Below are 19,579 nucleotides of genomic sequence, written 5' to 3'. Positions count from 1 at the left end.
TGACTGACTGATCTTTGAAGAGGGCATATCAAAAGCGCTTTCGAAGCAATTCCAAGGAAAGCCTGTGAATACCCGTTGTCATGGCTTCTGAGTGGAATTAACTCAGCTCTCTCCTTAGGGTCAAACAGCCTGGCTTGGATCCCCAAATCCAAAAGATAAACATCACACCTGCTGGTTATATGCCACTTTCCCAAGCAAATTAATCTATCCTTGTTGGCTAATATGGTGAATGAATGGAGGACTATAGATATGAATGATTTTGGAAACATGTATTACCATGGCGTGTGTCTGAAAGACGCAGCAAGCTAACAATCGTCAATTATTTATTTTCATTGACCATTATTGGAATAAGGCAAACTGAAGGAACATAAGTCTTTGGGAGTCGTTTCCTTTGTTATTCAAAGTGTTGGTCAGTTTGAGAGTCCACCCAAAACGCTTTCTATTGGATCTCCCCTGGCCTCGCATGACAAGCTGGAATGGGCAGTGCCATGGGCCTGTGAGTAACAGCTGAACACTTGTAAAGAAGACTGGGGTCTGGACTGGCCACGGGGCTTGCACTTTGAAGGCACAATACGTTTTCAAGCCACTCCGGGAGAGGGAGCCAGCAACGACAACACAATCAGCGCAGCCAAGGAGACCGGTTAAAAACTTTCCCCCAAATTCCCGACTCAGAGAGGGGGAGTAAAGAAGGGGAGAAGTGCCAAACAAAAGCATTCTTAGCTTTCAGCAAAACAATAACTTTGGGAAAATAATTTACTTCAAATACAAATTCAATGAGATAGGCGTAACGGAACGCGTCTCCAGCAAGAATCCGGTACTTTTATTCAACATTCTGAATACTTAAAACTACGGATTGAGTGCTGCAGCAACACTGAATGAAACAAAGTTTCGTAAAAAAAAACAGAATGGAAACGAAAATGCGAATCACGTGGGCACTTCTTCCACTTGGTAAGTGTCTATTCTTTGTATTTTATTTATTTTATTTAATTTGATCAAAGTTGGTTTTTATTTTTGGGGACCCACAAGACCCCATCACCACCTTTCCGTTATTTGAGCAATTGAAGACATTCAATGAGAGAAGTTAACATAGGAGATCACATTTGGTATCATAATTTATCAATTAATAATAAAAGAAAAACAACTAAATAAAACAATGTTGATTATGAGAGTTGTCTGTGTTTCTCCTCAGCAACAGGTGCGCACATCAATAGCCTACAGTTAATAGTGCACGGAAGTTTGTAGCCTAATCAGTAAATCTGTAAAACAAAATGGAATGTAATTTCCATTAAAAATTAAATCGTTTTCGTTATATTCCGTCTATATGATTGACATATTGTTGCTTGGAAGTAATAAAAAAATATATATATATAATTCCTATTAAACATTTACATTACATTTAAGTCATTTAGCAGACGCTCTTATCCAGAGCGACTTATCTTATTAGCCCTCTATCCCACCAATACTAGTGAGAGTCTATACCAGCTGCGCGCTTTCACAAAATGCTGCTCTAATTTCGGTATCGAGGAGTGAGTGAGGGGGAGTTGCACTGTAAGTGCGAGGCAGAGACTGGCACCTGAGGGAGTGGCACCGGGGAGTCAGTGCCAGGGCCGCGCAGCTGAAACATCTGCCCCCTCTTCACGCCCGGGTCCTCTCCTCTCATACTGTGCTCAAGAGCCGGGATGCCGTGAGGGAGACAACGGGACCGCATAATGAAGTGCCCCCGTGACCCGCTCGAGACGACCCTCATGCCTAATGGTGAGGCAGAGTGTTATTCTTTAATTACGCGCAGGTCGCACCTGCCTCTTTCCACTGTAAATTAATGAAAAGTAGAGGCTTTTGTTTTTTTTGTCGCCGAGCAAAAACAGACTGGATGTTCAAGGTCAGCCCTTTTTCCAAAACTTTTTTAGACCACATAATGAGTTAGGCCTAAAACTAACTTGACAAGCATTATTACCAAGCATTTAGGCACTAATAAAAATAATGTCCTCCTTGGATACAAACCAACCTCCATTACCATTTGATAGAACACAAACCATCCATTTATGATATAATAAAACGTGTTCAATCTGCAAACTAACCATATTGCTATTAAAAGAAAAGGTTGAAAAAAGGTTCAAAGAAAAGGTTGAATATACTAGACCATATCCTTCCAGAGCCTACCCCACACACACCACTTCCCAGTCCTTTACATCCTCCATTTGGGCTCATGAAGGTCATGTCATGTGTTTTCCTAAAAGGTAAACCCAGCCAGGATCTTTGTTATGATCGGGCCGCGGCTTGGCAGCCACGGCTATCCTCCCTATGCCTAGCTTATGGGAGAGCGCTAGCGGAGAACAATAGATAGGAAAAACCCTTTAACAACATCCCTGTTCCAAAGGAAGGTGTGGCACCAGATTCCCATCCTGAGAGGAGTCGTCTGAGCGCTCCCTCCGTCTCCTCACACGCACACACAGCCTGGTTCACTCAAATGCAAGGACAGGGAGACGGAGTCCTCATTCCTTCACTCCCCTGGAAATGTACCTACTAAAAGTGTGGGAAAGCAGGACAATAAACAGGCTTTGCGTCTGAAATGACACTCCATTACCTCTATAGGCCACTACTTTTTGACCTGAGCCCTATGGGCCGTCCATAAGTAGTACATTGTAATGTGGTCAGGGCCCATTACAGCGCTGGTCAAAAGTAATGCATTGTAATGTGGTCAGGGCCCATTACAGCGCTGGTCAAAAGTAATGCATTGTAATGTGGTCAGGGCCCATTACAGCGCTGGTCAAAAGTAATGCATTGTAATGTGGTCAGGGCCCATTACAGTGCTGGTCAAAAGTAATGCATTGTAATGTGGTCAGGGCCCATTACAGTGCTGGTCAAAAGTAATGCATTGTAATGTGGTCAGGGCCCATTACAGCGCTGGTCAAAAGTAATGCATTGTAATGGCCGGTGCCATTTCAGAGGCAGCCAGGGGATTTAGATCCACTATCGACATTCAGGGGATTGGGGTTTTAAACAGCAGTGTTGGGAAACAGTACAGGAGAGGGAGGCTTCCCGTTCCTCTAGGGAGTAAGTGTAGTAAAGCCTTGTGATTCATCACTGTCTGATGTGGATGATAAAGCTCCACCACACCCTCCACCTCTATCTTCACCCCAGAGCAGCCTACACTCCTACATGTCCAGGCCAGGTGGACATTAATCAGGCCAGTGGCTGGCACCATGCATCACAGACCTTCACTCAGCTCCCCTCCTCCCTTCTACCGCCTCCCTGCTTCATGTCTCTCATATCACAAATACAGGAACACACATGTACAAGGTCTCTCCCTCCCACCTTCACTCTCTACTCACACTCCTTTCTCTGCCATGGCTGGCAACTCCCTTCTACTTTGCCTCTAAGAAAACAGAGAGCGGATGTTTCTTAATAAGAGCCAGGCAAACAAAACATGTGTGTGTGTGTGTGTGTGTGTGTGTGTGTGTGTGTGTGTGTGTGAGTCAAAGAGTTGGCCTTAAGTGAAGTGTCGGTGACCACTATATCACTCCAACCTCCTCCATGATGTCAACTGTTCCACACTGTTGTCTACCAACATTCCTTGCCTAATGTATTTACTGACAATAGATTAATAGCATACTACATAGCCACAGGACTAAAGACAATAGACGGGTCGTTCCACGAAATGAGTTCCTTTGATATTTTAAGTAGTAAAAACCTGTTATATTAAAATAGAACTTCTGGAAGATTTGCATACTTTTTACCCAGTAGTTCTGAAAGTAGCGCACAAGTGCGAAAATGGTATACTACATCATATGTAGTATGTATATACTGTACTCGATACCATCTACTGCATCTTGCCTATGCCGCTCTGTACCATCACTCATTCATATATCTTTATGTACATATTATTTTATCCCTTTACACTTGTGTGTATAAGGTAGTAGTTCTGGAATTGTTAGTTAGATTACTCGTTGGTTATTACTGCATTGTCGGAACTAGAAGCACAAGCATTTCGCTACACTCGCATTAACATCTGCTAACCATGTGTATGTGACAAATAACATTTGATTTGATTTGATTTTGATTTGATTTATATGTGCCTCATTGGATAACGCTGGGCAGGCCTGGGCCAGCCTTATTTCACTGTGCAACTTGTGGGCTGGCCAATCTTGCAGCACTCAAAATGGTGCCACACAGCTTCCAGAAGCTTTCAAACTAGGGATTTCATGGCTAATTGAGATATAACAGTAATTCTGCTAATAGATTATGCATGCGTGAACTACACATTGGCACATCCAGCCCAAGGCGAGAGGTTTAAAAAAATACTTAGGTAGTCGACAAAGTTCCGGATGTCTCTTTAAATGTAGTGCCTATTAATATAGACCACATGGAACATTCAATGAATTTGATTTTTATTATGAATAAAGATTTGCTAAAGTACCAACATTTTGCATTTTGTCATGTCCCTCAAGATTTTAACCCACTTAACCCCAACATTTTCCCAAGCTTGGTAACACTTTATTTGAATAGTCCATTTCAACTATCTACTAACCTTTAACCCTTAATAACCCCAATCCTAACCCTTATTCTAAAGCTAACCCTCACCTTAACAAGCAGTTGCAAACCAACAGATGGTTTGCTGATAGTATGATAGTATTTATTCATGTGATTAGTGAATCATTTTAAGAGGGGGGCTGTCCCTCATTTCAAGGTCATCCCTGTTACGTGAACTAAACTCTCGTTTTAATATGGTGAAACTATTCCTTTGTAAATATTTTCTAAATTAACATTTGTAAAATCATAGGGTATTTTCTAGTGGAAAAGCGTGTTGAGCATAACATGTCTACCCTGTTACCCGTAGATAGACAGGATAGAACTGTTTCAACAACCCTGTCATGGGGATTTATGACTAAATCGTCAACCCTGTTCATTTATTTGTCACTTAGTAGGCGCTTATTATATATATATATTTTAAAACATTTATTAAATTGCTGTTCATGATGGAATGTTATTAGGTGAAATCAAACTCTTTTTCATTCACTAAGTTACACTACCAAAAAGGGACTAATTTTGTGGAACGACCCAGACCTCTATAGACTAAAGTCCTATACAAGTGCTGGACCATATGTGCACATCACAGCTCAACATAGACACAAACTAACCCATCACCCTGGCATCACAGCACTAGAAATGTGTCTGTGTTTGGGTGTGTGAACCCACGCCGTGTGGCAACTAATAATCTTCATCATGTCAGTTATGCTGTGGAGTCACAGACAGTTAAATAAAGGTGAAACAAAATAAAAAATACAATTTACACCATCAGACAGAGACACATCTTTTCCACCCTCACTCTCCTCTACCCACCTCCCCTATTCCCCATTCCCACTTTCTCCCTTTTATTCATACAGTGATTTTACATTCACAGCCCCTCTCCTTAACGGAGGAGCCTATTGGATAAGTACTGTGTAAAGACGGCCTCCCTCCTCCTTCTCTCTTCCCTTCATCTCCCTTCCCTCCCCCAGTTCCAATTCTGAATTACCCCTCTCAATGGGACACCCCAGGAAGGCGGGGGACTACTGGGCTCCTAAAAAGCCTGGGCCGCAGCAGGGGGCCGGGGTTGAGGGAGTAACCCCCTCCTGGCAGAGCCGAACGCGGGGCGAGCCAGGCTTTTGTGTGGGCCGTCACCCACTTAACAGGGTGGCTTTGTGCGTCCGGGGCTGGGGAGGGATAGCTACATTTATTTATTTACTCTCCTGCCACTGGCAGCGCATGGTGGATGTTCACGCTCAGACGCACATAAATCTGGCCTTATTATGGGATGGCCTGGCTGGCACACATACAGGGACAGAGATGAATTCACACACAGCTAGACAGGATCACATACCCATGCCAGAACACAAGTGGACCTGCAGACACACACCCTTAGCATAAAGAAAGGCTCTTTTTATTTTTAAGATGTCCACTGCTGGTGCCCAGGCTGGTCGCCATAAGCCTCTGCTCCCATCCCTCTACCAGTAGTCTATGTGGGGCCTGGGGCCCAGAGGTTTATTTTTACAATATGGCTGTCAGGAAGGCAGGACAATTCAACAAGTCTCCACCCTCTAGGCCGATTGTCATTCTGCTTTAACTGTGTACGGATGGAGGCTCTCACACGAAACAGGACTGTGCTTGACGCCCGCCGGGACCCAACAACAGGACCCCTGTGGGGAGGGCAGGGGAGAGGGAGACACCCCTCTGACCCCATTACTGACTCGTTAGTCATAGTGGGACAGGCCAAGCCGTAACACTGTCACAGGCATGAGTTAGGAACACAAACACTGGGGAAGTTGAAGAACTCAACCCTATGGTAAATGGCATTTAGAGGCCTTATCATCATCTTGTTGCATTTCCATCTTGAAGATCTGGAAGTAACTGACTGTATTTTACTAGGTTTCTGTCTGTGTCTCTGTTAGTCTTGAGTCAGAGCAGGGTGTGTGTAGAGTGTTTCATGCTCTCTGTGTTTAAGTCATGCACACACATGAAGGACGTCACGCTGCTTGCTTAGCGTGTACCACTTCTTCCTGATTCGGCTCACACCGAGGCTCGAATCCACGACCTCTGCCTTGCTAGCACACGTGACCAACCTCCTGAAGCGTCTTACCAGTCGGCGCCATGCAAAAAGCTGGGTATTTGTGGCGTAAGTAAGGAAACTTCAGGCTGAGGAGGGAGTTTCACACATTTACATTTTAGTCATTTAGCAGACACTCTTAACCAGAGCGAGTGTTTGCTTTTATTCGTACTGGTCTCCCATGGGATTCAAACCCACAACCCTGGTGTTGCAAGCGTCACGCTCTACCAACTGAGCCACACATCCCCATGTGCTACACACACACAGTGAGAGAGCAAAGAAGCCCATAACTTATTGCATAACAGAGTCAACAGGAAGGACCCTGGGGTCGGTTCTCACACCCTCTGACTACCGTCTGGCCCTGAGAGGGTCCGGGACACCGGGTCGCACCCCGTGGGAGAGAGACAGGCCACTGTAGTAGCAGACCCAACAGGACGTAGCCGGACCCAATGACCTAGCGATCCATCTTAATAATAGCCTGGTGGAGGAAGAGGCTAATAAGACCTGGCTGCAGGTCAGTCTGTGTTGGCCCAGTTATGCTGTGTAGTCACAGACAGACATCCAATACTCATGGGGATAGTAATGTAATCCTACTGTGGTATACAGGAACCTGCTCTGGTGTGCTCTATGAGTTACAACAAGGGAGCCTATGGCCGAGGAAAGGGAAGCTATGGAGATGGAACTTTCCATGCCATTTCCTGCCCCCCCCCCTCCTTTCTCTGGGAGGGGGGGTCATCTTAAGGAATTCATGTTTTTGAGAGACTATAGGTGCCATCCTGGTGGGATATGTAAATGTAAATGTAAATGGATATGTGTGTGTGTGTGCTTGTGTGTGTGTGTGTGTGTGTGTCAGACTCAGGGGTGCTGCTGTCACCTGTTAAGAAACAGACACCCGGGTGACAGATGGGGTCAAAGAGGGTCACTCCAAAATATGACACCACAGCTAGAGGAAGTAGAGGAGGGGAGATAGTGGTGCAGACAGATAGAGACACACGTCTCACAACAACACAGAGTCTCAGAGGCAGAACACTGTGTGGAAATCACAGGAGCAGTTCACCAGTCCCAGGTCAAATGCATACTGTACATGGAATATCTGCATGATCAGTACAGATGTTTAGAACAGTCCACTCCCAAGACATTGCATAGTGTATGTCAGAAATGAACTGTATCACTCCTGACTTACACATTTTCAAAAGCTGTCAAAAAATGTAGCAAAGAAATACTGTCTGTAAAACACATTTTTTCATTGTCTTTCAGTCCTGCTGGGATACTTCCACCTGTTAGACTACAATGTTGAAGCAGCCTCCTTTCTCGAGCTACCCAGCCTGGTCTCATAGACTAGACGTAACATAGTAAATATAAATCTGGGACACTGAAATTAGTCTGATATGTTACATTTGGTATGGTTACATAAGAGAGAAGGTTACTTATTAAAGCAAAAATGAGCGGAGGGTGGTTGGTTGTTTTAGCATTTTAGCTAATTAGCAAATGTAGAAAACTACTTACTCCTTTTTAGTTACTTTTCAACCACTCAGTATGTTCGTTAACCCTGCCCTAACCATTTTATCTAACTTTTATCCTAACATATTGTACGTTCCGCAAATTCGTAACATTTATGATTCATAATTCGTAACATTTATGATTCATAATTTGTAACATATCAAAATTAAGTAGTGTCTTGTATTTACGTAAAGAATAATACGAAATGCTCTGAGACCAGGTTGAGCCACAAGTGGGCATTACCAATGCTGAAGCAACCTCCTTTCACTAGCTACCAGGGGACATTACCAATGCTGAAGCAGCCCCCTTTCACTAGCTGCCAGGGGACATGACCAGGAGTGTAAAAAACAGGCTGGGCCCGGGGGGAGGATTTAGAGTTTCCCCCTCCTATAGAGCTGTCCGTGTCTCTGGGTTCTCTCCTCATAGTGACTACTAAGCTGCTTAATGGAGCCTGATAACAATTGGCGTGTCTGCAGTTTAGGATGGCAGCCACAGTTTAGGCTGCCTGTCAAAAGGAAGAAATGGAGACAAGGTTTTACCTCTCCCCTCCTCCACCACCCCTCTAAAACAGCCTCTTATCAGACACCGATAAGAGGCTGTTTTAGACAATGTCTCCGTTGCCCCCGACAACCACAATTAATCACCATGACAACCCACCATGTCGGGATTTACATCTTTACATCCTATTTTCAGGTCTCTCATTTACATAAGTATTCATACCCTTTAATCAGTACTTTGTTGAAGCATCTTTGGCAGCGATTACAGCCTCCAGTCTTCTTAGATATGACGCTACAAGCTTGGCACACCTGTATTTGGGGGGTTTCTCCCATTCTTCTCTGCAGATCCTCTCAAGCTCTGTCAGGTTAGATGAGGAGTGTCACTGCACAGCTATTTTCAGGTCTCTCTGGAGATGTTTGATTGGGTTCAAGTCAGGGCTCTGGCTGGGCCACTCAAGGACATTAAGAGGCTTGTCCCGAAGCCACTCCTGCATTGTCTTGGGTGCGTACTTATGGTCGTTGTCCTGTTGGAAGGTGAACCTTTGCCCCAGTCTGAGGTCCTGAGCGCTCTGAAGCAGGTTTTCATCAAGGATCTCTCTGTATGCTCCATTCATCTTTCCCTTGATCCTGACTAGTCTCCTAGTCCCTGCCACCGCTAAACATCCACACAGCATGATGCTGCCACCACCATGCTTCACCGTAGGAATGGTGCCAGGTTTCCTCCAGAAGCGACACATGGTTTCATCAGACCAGAGAATCTTGTTTCTCATGACCTGAGAGTCTTTTTGGTGCCTTTTGGCAAACTCCAAGAAGGCTGTCATGTGCATTTTACTGAGGAGTGGCTTCCGTCTGGCCACTCTACCATAAAGGCCTGATTGGTGGAGTGCTGCAGAGATGGTTGTCCTTCTGGAAGGCTTTCCCATCTCCACAGAGGAACTCTAGAGCTCTGTCAGAGTGACCCTTGGGTTCTTGGTCACATCCCTGACCAAGGCCCCTCTCCCTTGATTGCTTAATTCGGCCGGGAGGCCAGCTCTAGTAAGAGTCTTGGTGGTTCCTAACTTCCATTTAAGAAGGATGGAGCCCACTGTGTTCTTGGGGACCTTTAATGCTGCAGAAATGTTTTGGTACCCCTCCCCAGATCTGTGCCATGACACAATCCTGTCTCTGAGCTCTACGGACAATTCCTTCGACCTCATGGCTTGGTTTCTGCTCCAACATTCACTGTAAAATGTGGGACCTTACATAGAAAGGTGTGTTCCTTTCCAAATCATGTCCAATCAATTGAATTGACCACGGGTGGACTGCAATCAAGTTGTAGAACATCTCAAGGATGATCAATGGAAACAGGATGCACCTGAGGTCAATTTTGATTCTTATAGCAAAGGGTCTGAATACTTAAGTATCTGTTTTTTATTTGTAATAAATTTGCAACAATTTCTATAAACCTGTTTTTGCTTTGTCATTATGGGGTATATTGTGTGTAGATTGATGGATAAAAAATTATTTAATCAATTTTAGAATAAGGCTATAACATAACAAAATGTGGAAAAGGGGAAGGAGTCTGAATACTTTCCGAATGCACTGTATTTCTATGACAACAGGCGCAACTCCAATATAATCGGTTTTGGGTAAGTTGCCGAAATGCCACATATATCAGTGCAGTAGACACTGGTAAGGAAAATTCTTGAAAATCTGTTGAAGTTACATAAAAACACTTTTCTGACAATTAGAGGAGTTTAGAAAAAAGTAACAATGCATATAAACAAATTATTTTCTTTGAGAGCCGATAAAAACTAGTCTCTAGAGCGAAATGGAGAAAATTAACCGGCAGTTAAGCAAATCGGTCTCATCAGTTGCTCGTTCTATCTATTGTCTATCTAGACATTGACTGTCTCACTCTGTCAACCTAACCATTATGAAACTTCTATTCGGTCAAATAAGCCTCACGTATCACATTACCAATTGCATTTTTGTTGACCAAATTCGACACACTCTCATTGACCTCCATAAAATAATTACTCACGTCGTGGGCTTATTTTCGTGGACAGATTTTGGGTGGAGTAAAACTGCTTCGACCTCTTACTCTCTGATGACACTAAGCATGATGGGTTGTTAATCGCTTAATTAACTCAGGAACCACACCTGTGTGGAAGCACCTGCTTTACATATACTTTCTATCTGTCATTTACTCAAGTGTTTCCTTTATTTTGGCAGTTACCTGTAGATTAAAATACTTGGGTGAACTGTTGGAATCCTAGAAACAGAATGATTTATATTAAAAAGCAAAAAAGTGTCATTGTTGTTGTTTGGAACAATCTGTTGACTGCATTTGACCTAACAGAACAGCATACAAACTTATAGTGAATCTAAATAGGAGGAGGAGCTGCGCTGCTTGATGGGGCGGGGCTTGTGTGAGTGGGAAGCAGCCACAAGTAAACTATAAAAACAGACACTACAGATGACTGAGCGGTGTTTCGAAAATATTGCATGCTTCTTGCGACATGAATATGGCACAACAGTATTGCAATTTCGATGTGAATTCGATTAATTATGCAGCCCTATATGAAGTGACAGGGTATGCTGCCTTTGAAATGTATGCTATTTAGTGTGCAGTGTGTTGGTAATGTAGGTATACGTCCTTATATACACTGCTCAAAAAAATAAAGGGAACACTTAAACAACACAATGTAACTCCAAGTCAATCACACTTCTGTGAAATCAAACTGTCCACTTAGGAAGCAACACTGATTGACAATAAATTTCACATGCTGTTGTGCAAATGGAATAGACAACAGGTGAAAATTATAGGCAATTAGCAAGACACCCCCAATAAAGGAGTGGTTCTGCAGGTGGTGACCAAAGACTACTTCTCAGTTCCTATGCTTCCTGGCTGATGTTTTGGTCACTTTTGAATGCTGGCGGTGCTTTCACTCTAGTGGTAGCATGAGACGGAGTCTACAACCCACACAAGTGGCTCAGGTAGTGCAGCTCATCCAGGATGGCACATCAATGCGAGCTGTGGCAAGAAGGTTTGCTGTGTCTGTCAGCGTAGTGTCCAGAGCATGGAGGCGCTACCAGGAGACAGGCCAGTACATCAGGAGACGTGGAGGAGGCCGTAGGAGGGCAACAACCCAGCAGCAGGACCGCTACCTCCGCCTTTGTGCAAGGAGGAGCACTGCCAGAGCCCTGCAAAATGACCTCCAGCAGGCCACAAATGTGCATGTGTCTGCTCCAACGGTCAGAAACAGACTCCATGAGGGTGGTATGAGGGCCCGACGTCCACAGGTGGGGGTTTTACCGTGCAGGACGTTTGGCATTTGCCAGAGAACACCAAGATTGGCAAATTCGCCTCTGGCGCCCTGTGCTCTTCACAGATGAAAGGAGGTTCACACTGAGCACATGTGACAGACGTGACAGAGTCTGGAGACGCCGTGGAGAACGTTCTGCTGCCTGCAACATCCTCCAGCATGACCGGTTTGGCTGTGGGTCAGTCATGGTGTGGGGTGGCATTTTTTGTGGGGCCGCACAGCCCTCCATGTGCTCGCCAGAGGTAGCCTGACTGCCATTAGGTACCGAGATGAGATCCTCAGACCCCTTGTGAGACCATATGCTAGTGCGGTTGGCCCTGGGTTCCTCCTAATGCAAGACAAGAGGAAGGCATTGATGCTATGGACTGGCCCGCCCGTTCTCCAGACCTGAATCCAATTGAGCACATCTGGGACATCATGTCTCGCTCCATCCACCAACGCCACGTTGCACCACAGACTGTCCAGGAGTTGGTGGATGCTTTAGTCCAGGTCTGGGAGGAGATCCCTCAAGAGACCATCCGCCACCTCATCAGGAGCATGCCCAGGCGTTGTAGGGAGGTCATACAGGCACGTGGATGCCACACAGACTTGGCCACACAGACTTGACTTGTTTTAAGGACATTACATCAAAGTTGGATCAGTCTGTAGTGTGGTTTTCCACCTTAATTTTGAGTGTGACTCCAAATCCAGACCTCCATGGGTTGATAAATTTGATTTCCATTGATCACTTTTGTGTGATTCTGTTGTCAGCACATTCAACTATGTAAAGAAAAACATATTTAATAAGAATATTTCATTCATTCAGATCTAGGATGTATTATTTTAGTGTTCCCTTTATTTTTTTGAGCAGTGTATGAACATGTGAGATAAGAGAGGTATGAGTGTATTTAGTGTGTGACTGTCCACCCAGGTATGTGTATGACTGAGTATGAGGAAGCAAGTAGTCGTCCTAATGCTATGGTGTTACGTGTGTGTGGGTTGAGGATCCTATAGAAGCCATTGTTCTAAATCCCTAGGGTCCCAGCCTAAGAACGTGGTCCAGGATTGTTTACGGTGCGCTAGGGCAAGCCCATAGGTTGGGTGTGGTACTTCCTAGGTTATTGTGTGGAGCATCCTGTCCTGTTTACTATAAATAGAGAAACAAAGAGAACGACTACTGTACAGCTGTCTGGAGAGAAGGAAATAAACCACAACAGGTTTACACAGAGTTCACCACAGAGGCTACTCAATATCTCATCGCTGATATTCTCTTGGAAATGCAAAATATGTATAAAACTGTATGCAGCCCACATGGATTCTGTTTTAAATTCTGATTCTGTTTTATATCTGTTCACTCCAGGTTTTCTACTTCACTGTACTCATGCTGATCCAACACAAACAACCTTTATCTCTTCAACTCTCTACAAGCCTCTAACTTCAGAGGTCAACATATCCACTATCCACACCCCTGTTTCTGATCCAGCCCCAAACTACACACAAAATGACATTTCCACCCATGCAGTTACCTCCTCCAGTCTAATCAATGGGACCGGGACTATACTAGCCAGCATTACCGTACCAAGTGGGGCCGCGCTGAGCACCTTTACCGCTGGGAGGTCCAGTGGTAATGTGGAGTCCACCACCATGACTACTGCTGGACTGGACTCCACTAGCTCCACCGGAACCCACACCCAGACCACCACTAGCTCCACCGGAACCGACGCCCAGACCACCACTAGCTCCCCTGGAACCGACGCACAGACCACCACTAGCTCCACCGAAACCCACACCACCGCGCAATTCACTAGCTTCTCAGGAACCCTCACCCAGACCACCACTAGCTCCACCGGAACCGACGCCCAGACCACCACTAGCTCCACTGGAACCGACGCACAGATCATCACTAGCTCCACCGGAACCCACACCACCGCGCAATTTACTAGCTCCTCAGGAACCCTCACCCAGACCACCACTAGCTCCTCAGAAACCCTCACCCAGACCACCACTAGCTCCGCCGGAATGCCTCACTCCACTGCAGGTGAGTCTCTACCTCCACCACCATTTCACCTCAAAACACCTATCACTCACCCAGCATAGAGTTTGGCTGTAGTCTAAAAGCTGAACAGTTCTTATAACATGCACCTCATACATGTTCATATGCGGTCATGTGTGATTACATGATGGAAGTGAAAGAATATTCCACTGACAAAATTGTCCATTCTCTTATTTATGCTTCTTGAAACAGTCACACCGGTGGGTGGGCGACATACTCCAATCCTTACAACCCCATGGTCAAGGTCGTCCTCTCCATCCCAGCAACCTTCCACATCCAGCCCTGTGGGTTCAGGAAGCAGTTTTGCTATCACCACAACCCGTGCACAGGGAGGAATGGTGTTAACAACCATGGCTGAGACTACAACCACGACGGCCACTACCACAAGTCCTCCCAAGAGCTTTATGGTAGGACAGAAAGACTTTTACTTAAAGAGACTTGTCAGGCTGGTTCAAAAAACCACAACACAAATATGATCTTAACTTTGTGATCGTTTCTGCTTTTTACAGTTTGTCATGTCCAAAAGAAATGAAGAGGTAAGGTTTTCTCCTCTCTACTGTCGTCCTAGATTTGCTTACGAGTTTAGGCCTGCGTTTACATTCGATGTCAAAAGACAAATGTAATGACAAATCTTCAGCTGCAGTTAGATCCATCTTAGAGCGCACCGTTAGCTGACAATGATGTGCATCAACGGGACAGAAGTCAGTGTGTTGTTGTGGTTCTGGATGGCCAGATGGCTAGCAACAATGACAAGAAGCTGCCATGTGGGGAATCGTAGGTGGTGCGTTTCACCTCGTTGTATCTTACCTCTATCTCGTTTATCTTCAATAAACATTTGGAGACAGAGTTGACACGTCAACAATCTAAGCAAACCGTCTGTTTTGACCCATAAACAACCAACCCGTCTATTCTCAACACAGAACACAGAGCGACACTTCTCTGTTTCCAAAGTCAGGACAGGAAGTAGTGCATCATATGTCATAAAAAAGGATTCTGCAGGCATTGGGTGGAAAAAGTCTTAGTGGGAAACCTTCCTGACATTTCGCTAGATTCCATCTTTCCCACACCTCTCTCGCGTTCTCCCTCGCTTTCTGACTATGAACAGCTGCTCTACTTCAGAAAGGACAAGAATAACTAACACCTCACTGCACGGGAAACGCTGACGTCCCACCTTTGACCTTTCCCTCGACTCACCACAACCAGCATTGTAGTGCTGGCTGTAATGATGTCATGGTGAAATTACATCAGCTAGATAGATTGAGATTCACTAAACAAGGCATGTTGATTGTTTTTTGTCCCGTTCATAAACTATGAAAACATTTGCCGCAATCTACTAGAAAAAGTTGAAAACTAATGAAAAGCTTTGATGGAGTCTTACAAACGTGTTTGTTTTCTCTCAGAATCATGAGAAGAAGGACCTGGAGGCGCTGTGTCGACACCTGATGTCTCAAATGCACGACGCTAACTGTACTCTGGCTGCGAGAGAGAACAACGGACAAACCACCGTTGACAGCGTGGTAATTACCGGCAAAGGTATGTAAACTACCCAGTCACCACTATTCATACGCTTCCAAGGCAATTAAATAGATCACACCAAATGTACCCCATTTCCTAATGCTAGTCTTGGTTGTATGAGTTGTGTTTTTGAATACATACTATTTGAGAGGGTTTGAGCCAATTGCTGTCAAGGTCAAGTACCAGAAGTGAACAGTTGTAAATTAAAGTTTCCTCTGATTCTTTTAGTGGACAATGCTGTCGTCCAGCAATACTATGAGGAAATCACCAGAGTAAGTCTAACATTGTGTACATATCTCCCTGAATGTCATCATAAACGGGCTACTGGAGAACATGTAAAGCTTGTATTTGGAGGGAGGCGTGTCAGAGTGGGTCTTTATTTACTTTTTCATCTATTCTGTCAGAAACAAAGTGACAACATGACCCTGATTGCCATCTTGGCATCCTGCGGAGCTCTGCTGGCCATGATTGTAGGCTTCGCCCTTTACGCCGCATACCACCGCAAGTCCTATCGGAAGAACCTCCAAGTAATCCATTAGAAAATCAAACTACTCTACAATCAATAGTCTGTCCGTGATATGTCCACATTCTTCCTAAAATACTTACTAATAATAGTTGAGCTATGCTTTCGAAGGGTCCTCACCAAAATCTCCCCTTCTCTTCTTTCAACAGCAACACTTGACAGAGGAGATGCAGACGGTGGAGAACGGTTACCACGACAACCCCACGTTGGAGGTGATGGAGGTGCAGCAGGAGATGCAGGAGAAGAAGGTGGCCCTGAATGGAGAGTTCAACGACAGCTGGATTGTCCCCATCGACAACCTGCTCAAAGAAGACATGCCAGATGAGGAGGACACTCACCTGTAGAGGGGGACTGGAACAGACAGGGGTGCTACTATATTCCCTCGACCAACTGACTCTCCCTTCCCTGCACCGTTACAAGGGCCCTGTTTAGTAGAGGGTTCTAGCTCCCAACGTTGCAGGTAGAAATGTATTCTATATAGAATGTATACAACCTTAAATAATGGGATTTGAGAAATCGCACAATTGTGACAGTTCTATGCAATGCATTTCTATCCGCAACACATTTAATGTTCCTCCCCATTGAACCAGACCCAAGGCAACAACACACAGACACCACCTGACAAATCTGGAGAAAATAACACCCAGAGGATGACAGGTTCTGGAAACCCATCCGGCCTAAATGGGTGTCTGAGTCCCATCGCTGTGACCATGGAAAAGTAACAGGCCATTTGGAGAATACTACACCAATCAACATTGTGCCTAGTTTTAGGAGATATTCAATAAATATTTGGGAAATGTAACTCTCAAACATACACAATCCCATTTTAAGCGCCATTGAGTGTTTAAGGTACTTGATGTACCGCTACATAGTTATTGATTTAATTGGGAAAACCAAACACTCAAACCACCAATATTTCAGGGTGGAGTGTATGAACTAAAATCTGCATGTTCTTTATGCTGTAATCAATGTAATCCACAAAAGTGCATTGAATTGTACACTTGAGCACCTGTACATAGTATTTTCTTATATTTTCAGAGAAAATGGAAGCTGAAACTTTGTAATACTGTAACACTACTTGCCTTTATGGTTAAATCTCAATAGTATTGATTTAAAGAAAATGACCTCAGGATAAAGTGAAATAATCATCCTGGTGAATGAATTAAACTACTAGTGAATCTCAGCTCTGACGACCTGGCAGTGGCTGCTGTATAGAAGCCATATACTGGTGAAACAACGGGGTCCCTGGAGACACTGCTGGGACAGGAGCTTCTACAGATATCAAAGGGAAAAACACTGTAAATAGTCATTTGAAAGTTCTAAAGAATTTTACCTAGGGCCGGTTTCCTGGACATAGATAAAGCCTAGCCTTGGACTTTAGAGCCTTTTCAACTAGGCTTTTTAGTCTAGGACTGGGGTTACTCTATCAGGGAGGCTGGACCCTAAAGATACAGTTGAAGTCGGAAGTTTACATACACTTAGGTTGGAGTCATTAAAACTCATTTTTCAACCACTTCACAAATGTCTTGTTAAACAAACTATAGTTTTGGCAAGTCGGTTAGGACATCTACTTTGTGCATGACACAAGTAATTTTTCCAACAATTGTTTAGACAGATAATTTCACTGTATCACAATTTCAGTGGGTCAGAAGTTAACACAATTCCAGAATTGTGTCATGGCTTTAGAAGCTTCTGATAGGCTAATTGACATCATTGGAGTCAATTGAAGGTGTACCTGTGGATGTATTTCATAGCCTACCTAGAAACTCAGTGCCTCTTCGCTTGACATCATGGGGGAAATCAAAAGAAATCAGCCACAAGTCTGGTTCATCCTTGGGAGCAATTTCCAAATGCCTGAAGGTACCACATTCATCTGTACAAACAATAGTACACAAGTATAAACACCATGGGACCACGCAGCCGTCATAACACTCAGGAAGGAGACGCGTTGTCACCTAGAGATGAACGTACTGGTGCGAAAATTATCTATATCTACAGTAAAACGAGTCCAATATCGACATAACCTGAAAGGCCACTCAGCAAGGAAGAAGCCACTGCTCCAAAACCACCATTAAAAAAAAGCCAGACTACAGTTTGCAACTGCACATGGGGACAAAGATCGTACTTTTTGGAGAAATGTCCTCTGGTCTGATGAAACAAAAATAGAACTGTTTGGCCATAATGACCATTGTTATGTTTGGAGGAAAAAGAGGCTTGCAAGCCAAAGAACACCATCCCAAACGTGAAGCACGGGGGTGGCAGCATCATGTTGTGGGGGTGCTTTGCTGCAGGAGGGTCTGGTGCACTTCACAAAATAGATGGCATCACAAGGGAAAATGTTGTGGATATATTGATGCAACATCTCAAGACATCAGTCAGGAAGTTAAAGCTTGGTCGTAAATGGATCTTCCAAATGGAGAATGACCCCAAGCATACTTCCAAAGTTGTGGCAAAATGGCTTAAGGAGAACAAAGTCAAGGTATTGGTCATCACAAAGCCCCGATCTCAATCCCATAGAAAACTTGTGGGCAGAACTGAAAAAGTGTGTGCGAGCAAGGTCTACATCCTGACTGTTACACCAGCTCTGTCAGGAGGAATGGGCCAAAATTCACCCAACTTATTGTGGGAAGCTTGTGGAAGGCTACCCAAAATGTTTGACCCAAGTCAAACAATTTAAAGGCAATGCTACCAAATACTAATTGAGTGTATGTAAACTTCTGACCCACTGGGAATGTGATGAAAGAAATAAAAGCTAAAATAAATCATTCTCTACTATTATTGACATTTCACATTCTTAAAATAAAGTGGTGATCCTAACTGAGCTAAGGCAGGGATTTTTTTACTAGGATTGAATGTCAGGAATTGTGGAAAACTGAGTTTAAATGTATTTGGCTATGGTGTATGTAAACCTCTGACTTCAACTGTACATATTTTATTGTTTGCTGATGTTAACGTTGTGTGGTAATTTGTTAAACACCAGGGATGACTTGTTACATAGGCCTCTGCACATTTTCATTTTTGTTTGTTACCATTTTTTGTCAAATCAACTGAATAGAAATATATTTAAATATCCATTAAATATCCAATATGTGATTCTGGCAAAACATATTCAAATTCATGTAGAATTCACATGGACACAATAATTCCCAATTATATTTAAGCTGTAAAATCAACCAACACCAAAACAATCCACCACTTATTCTACACATTCCTATGTACTGTTTGTCATTAGTTATTGTGTACAGTCACTCACTCGTATTAGATTTCTTTAACTTTTACACCAAAGTATTTAGCAGTTATTGTATATATTTATGGTTTGTTTGCTGATGAAGCCAAACAACAGGGGTCTGACACACTGGAAGCTGCGCCTCGTCTTATCATGACCAGGGCAGCCATGTTTTCTTATACCAATAAAGATTTGCCAATAAAAACACACTTATTTCAAACATGTGTTGTATTTTTTGTAACTTTTCACCAATGGTAAATTGACGAAACAATCAAAATACAAAATGTATAGTTGCATCCCAACTGGTTACAAACAAATCAAAAGACCGGAGTCATTTATTTATGAAAACCTGAACAAAATACAATCTTTATTCGTTATGTACATTACATACAATG

At 43.8% G+C, this 19,579-nt stretch overlaps 1 protein-coding gene across 1 annotated transcript; it reads left to right on the top strand.

The window, feature by feature from the left end:
* Positions 1 to 486: 486 nt before the first annotated feature.
* LOC115133079 (podocalyxin-like) lies at positions 487 to 19,404 on the top strand. Its single transcript, XM_029665942.2, has 8 exons — positions 487 to 948; positions 13,228 to 13,905; positions 14,113 to 14,327; positions 14,430 to 14,456; positions 15,321 to 15,453; positions 15,664 to 15,707; positions 15,840 to 15,962; positions 16,108 to 19,404. Exons 1-8 carry the CDS (start codon positions 876 to 878, stop codon positions 16,300 to 16,302), a joined length of 1,488 nt encoding a protein of 495 aa, XP_029521802.2. The 5' UTR covers positions 487 to 875; the 3' UTR covers positions 16,303 to 19,404.
* Positions 19,405 to 19,579: the final 175 nt, after the last annotated feature.

Source organism: Oncorhynchus nerka, linkage group LG8 (genome assembly GCF_034236695.1).
Source record: "Oncorhynchus nerka isolate Pitt River linkage group LG8, Oner_Uvic_2.0, whole genome shotgun sequence".
In the NCBI taxonomy this organism is placed as follows: Eukaryota; Metazoa; Chordata; class Actinopteri; order Salmoniformes; family Salmonidae; genus Oncorhynchus; species Oncorhynchus nerka.
This window is presented reverse-complemented; position numbering and strand designations above follow the sequence as displayed.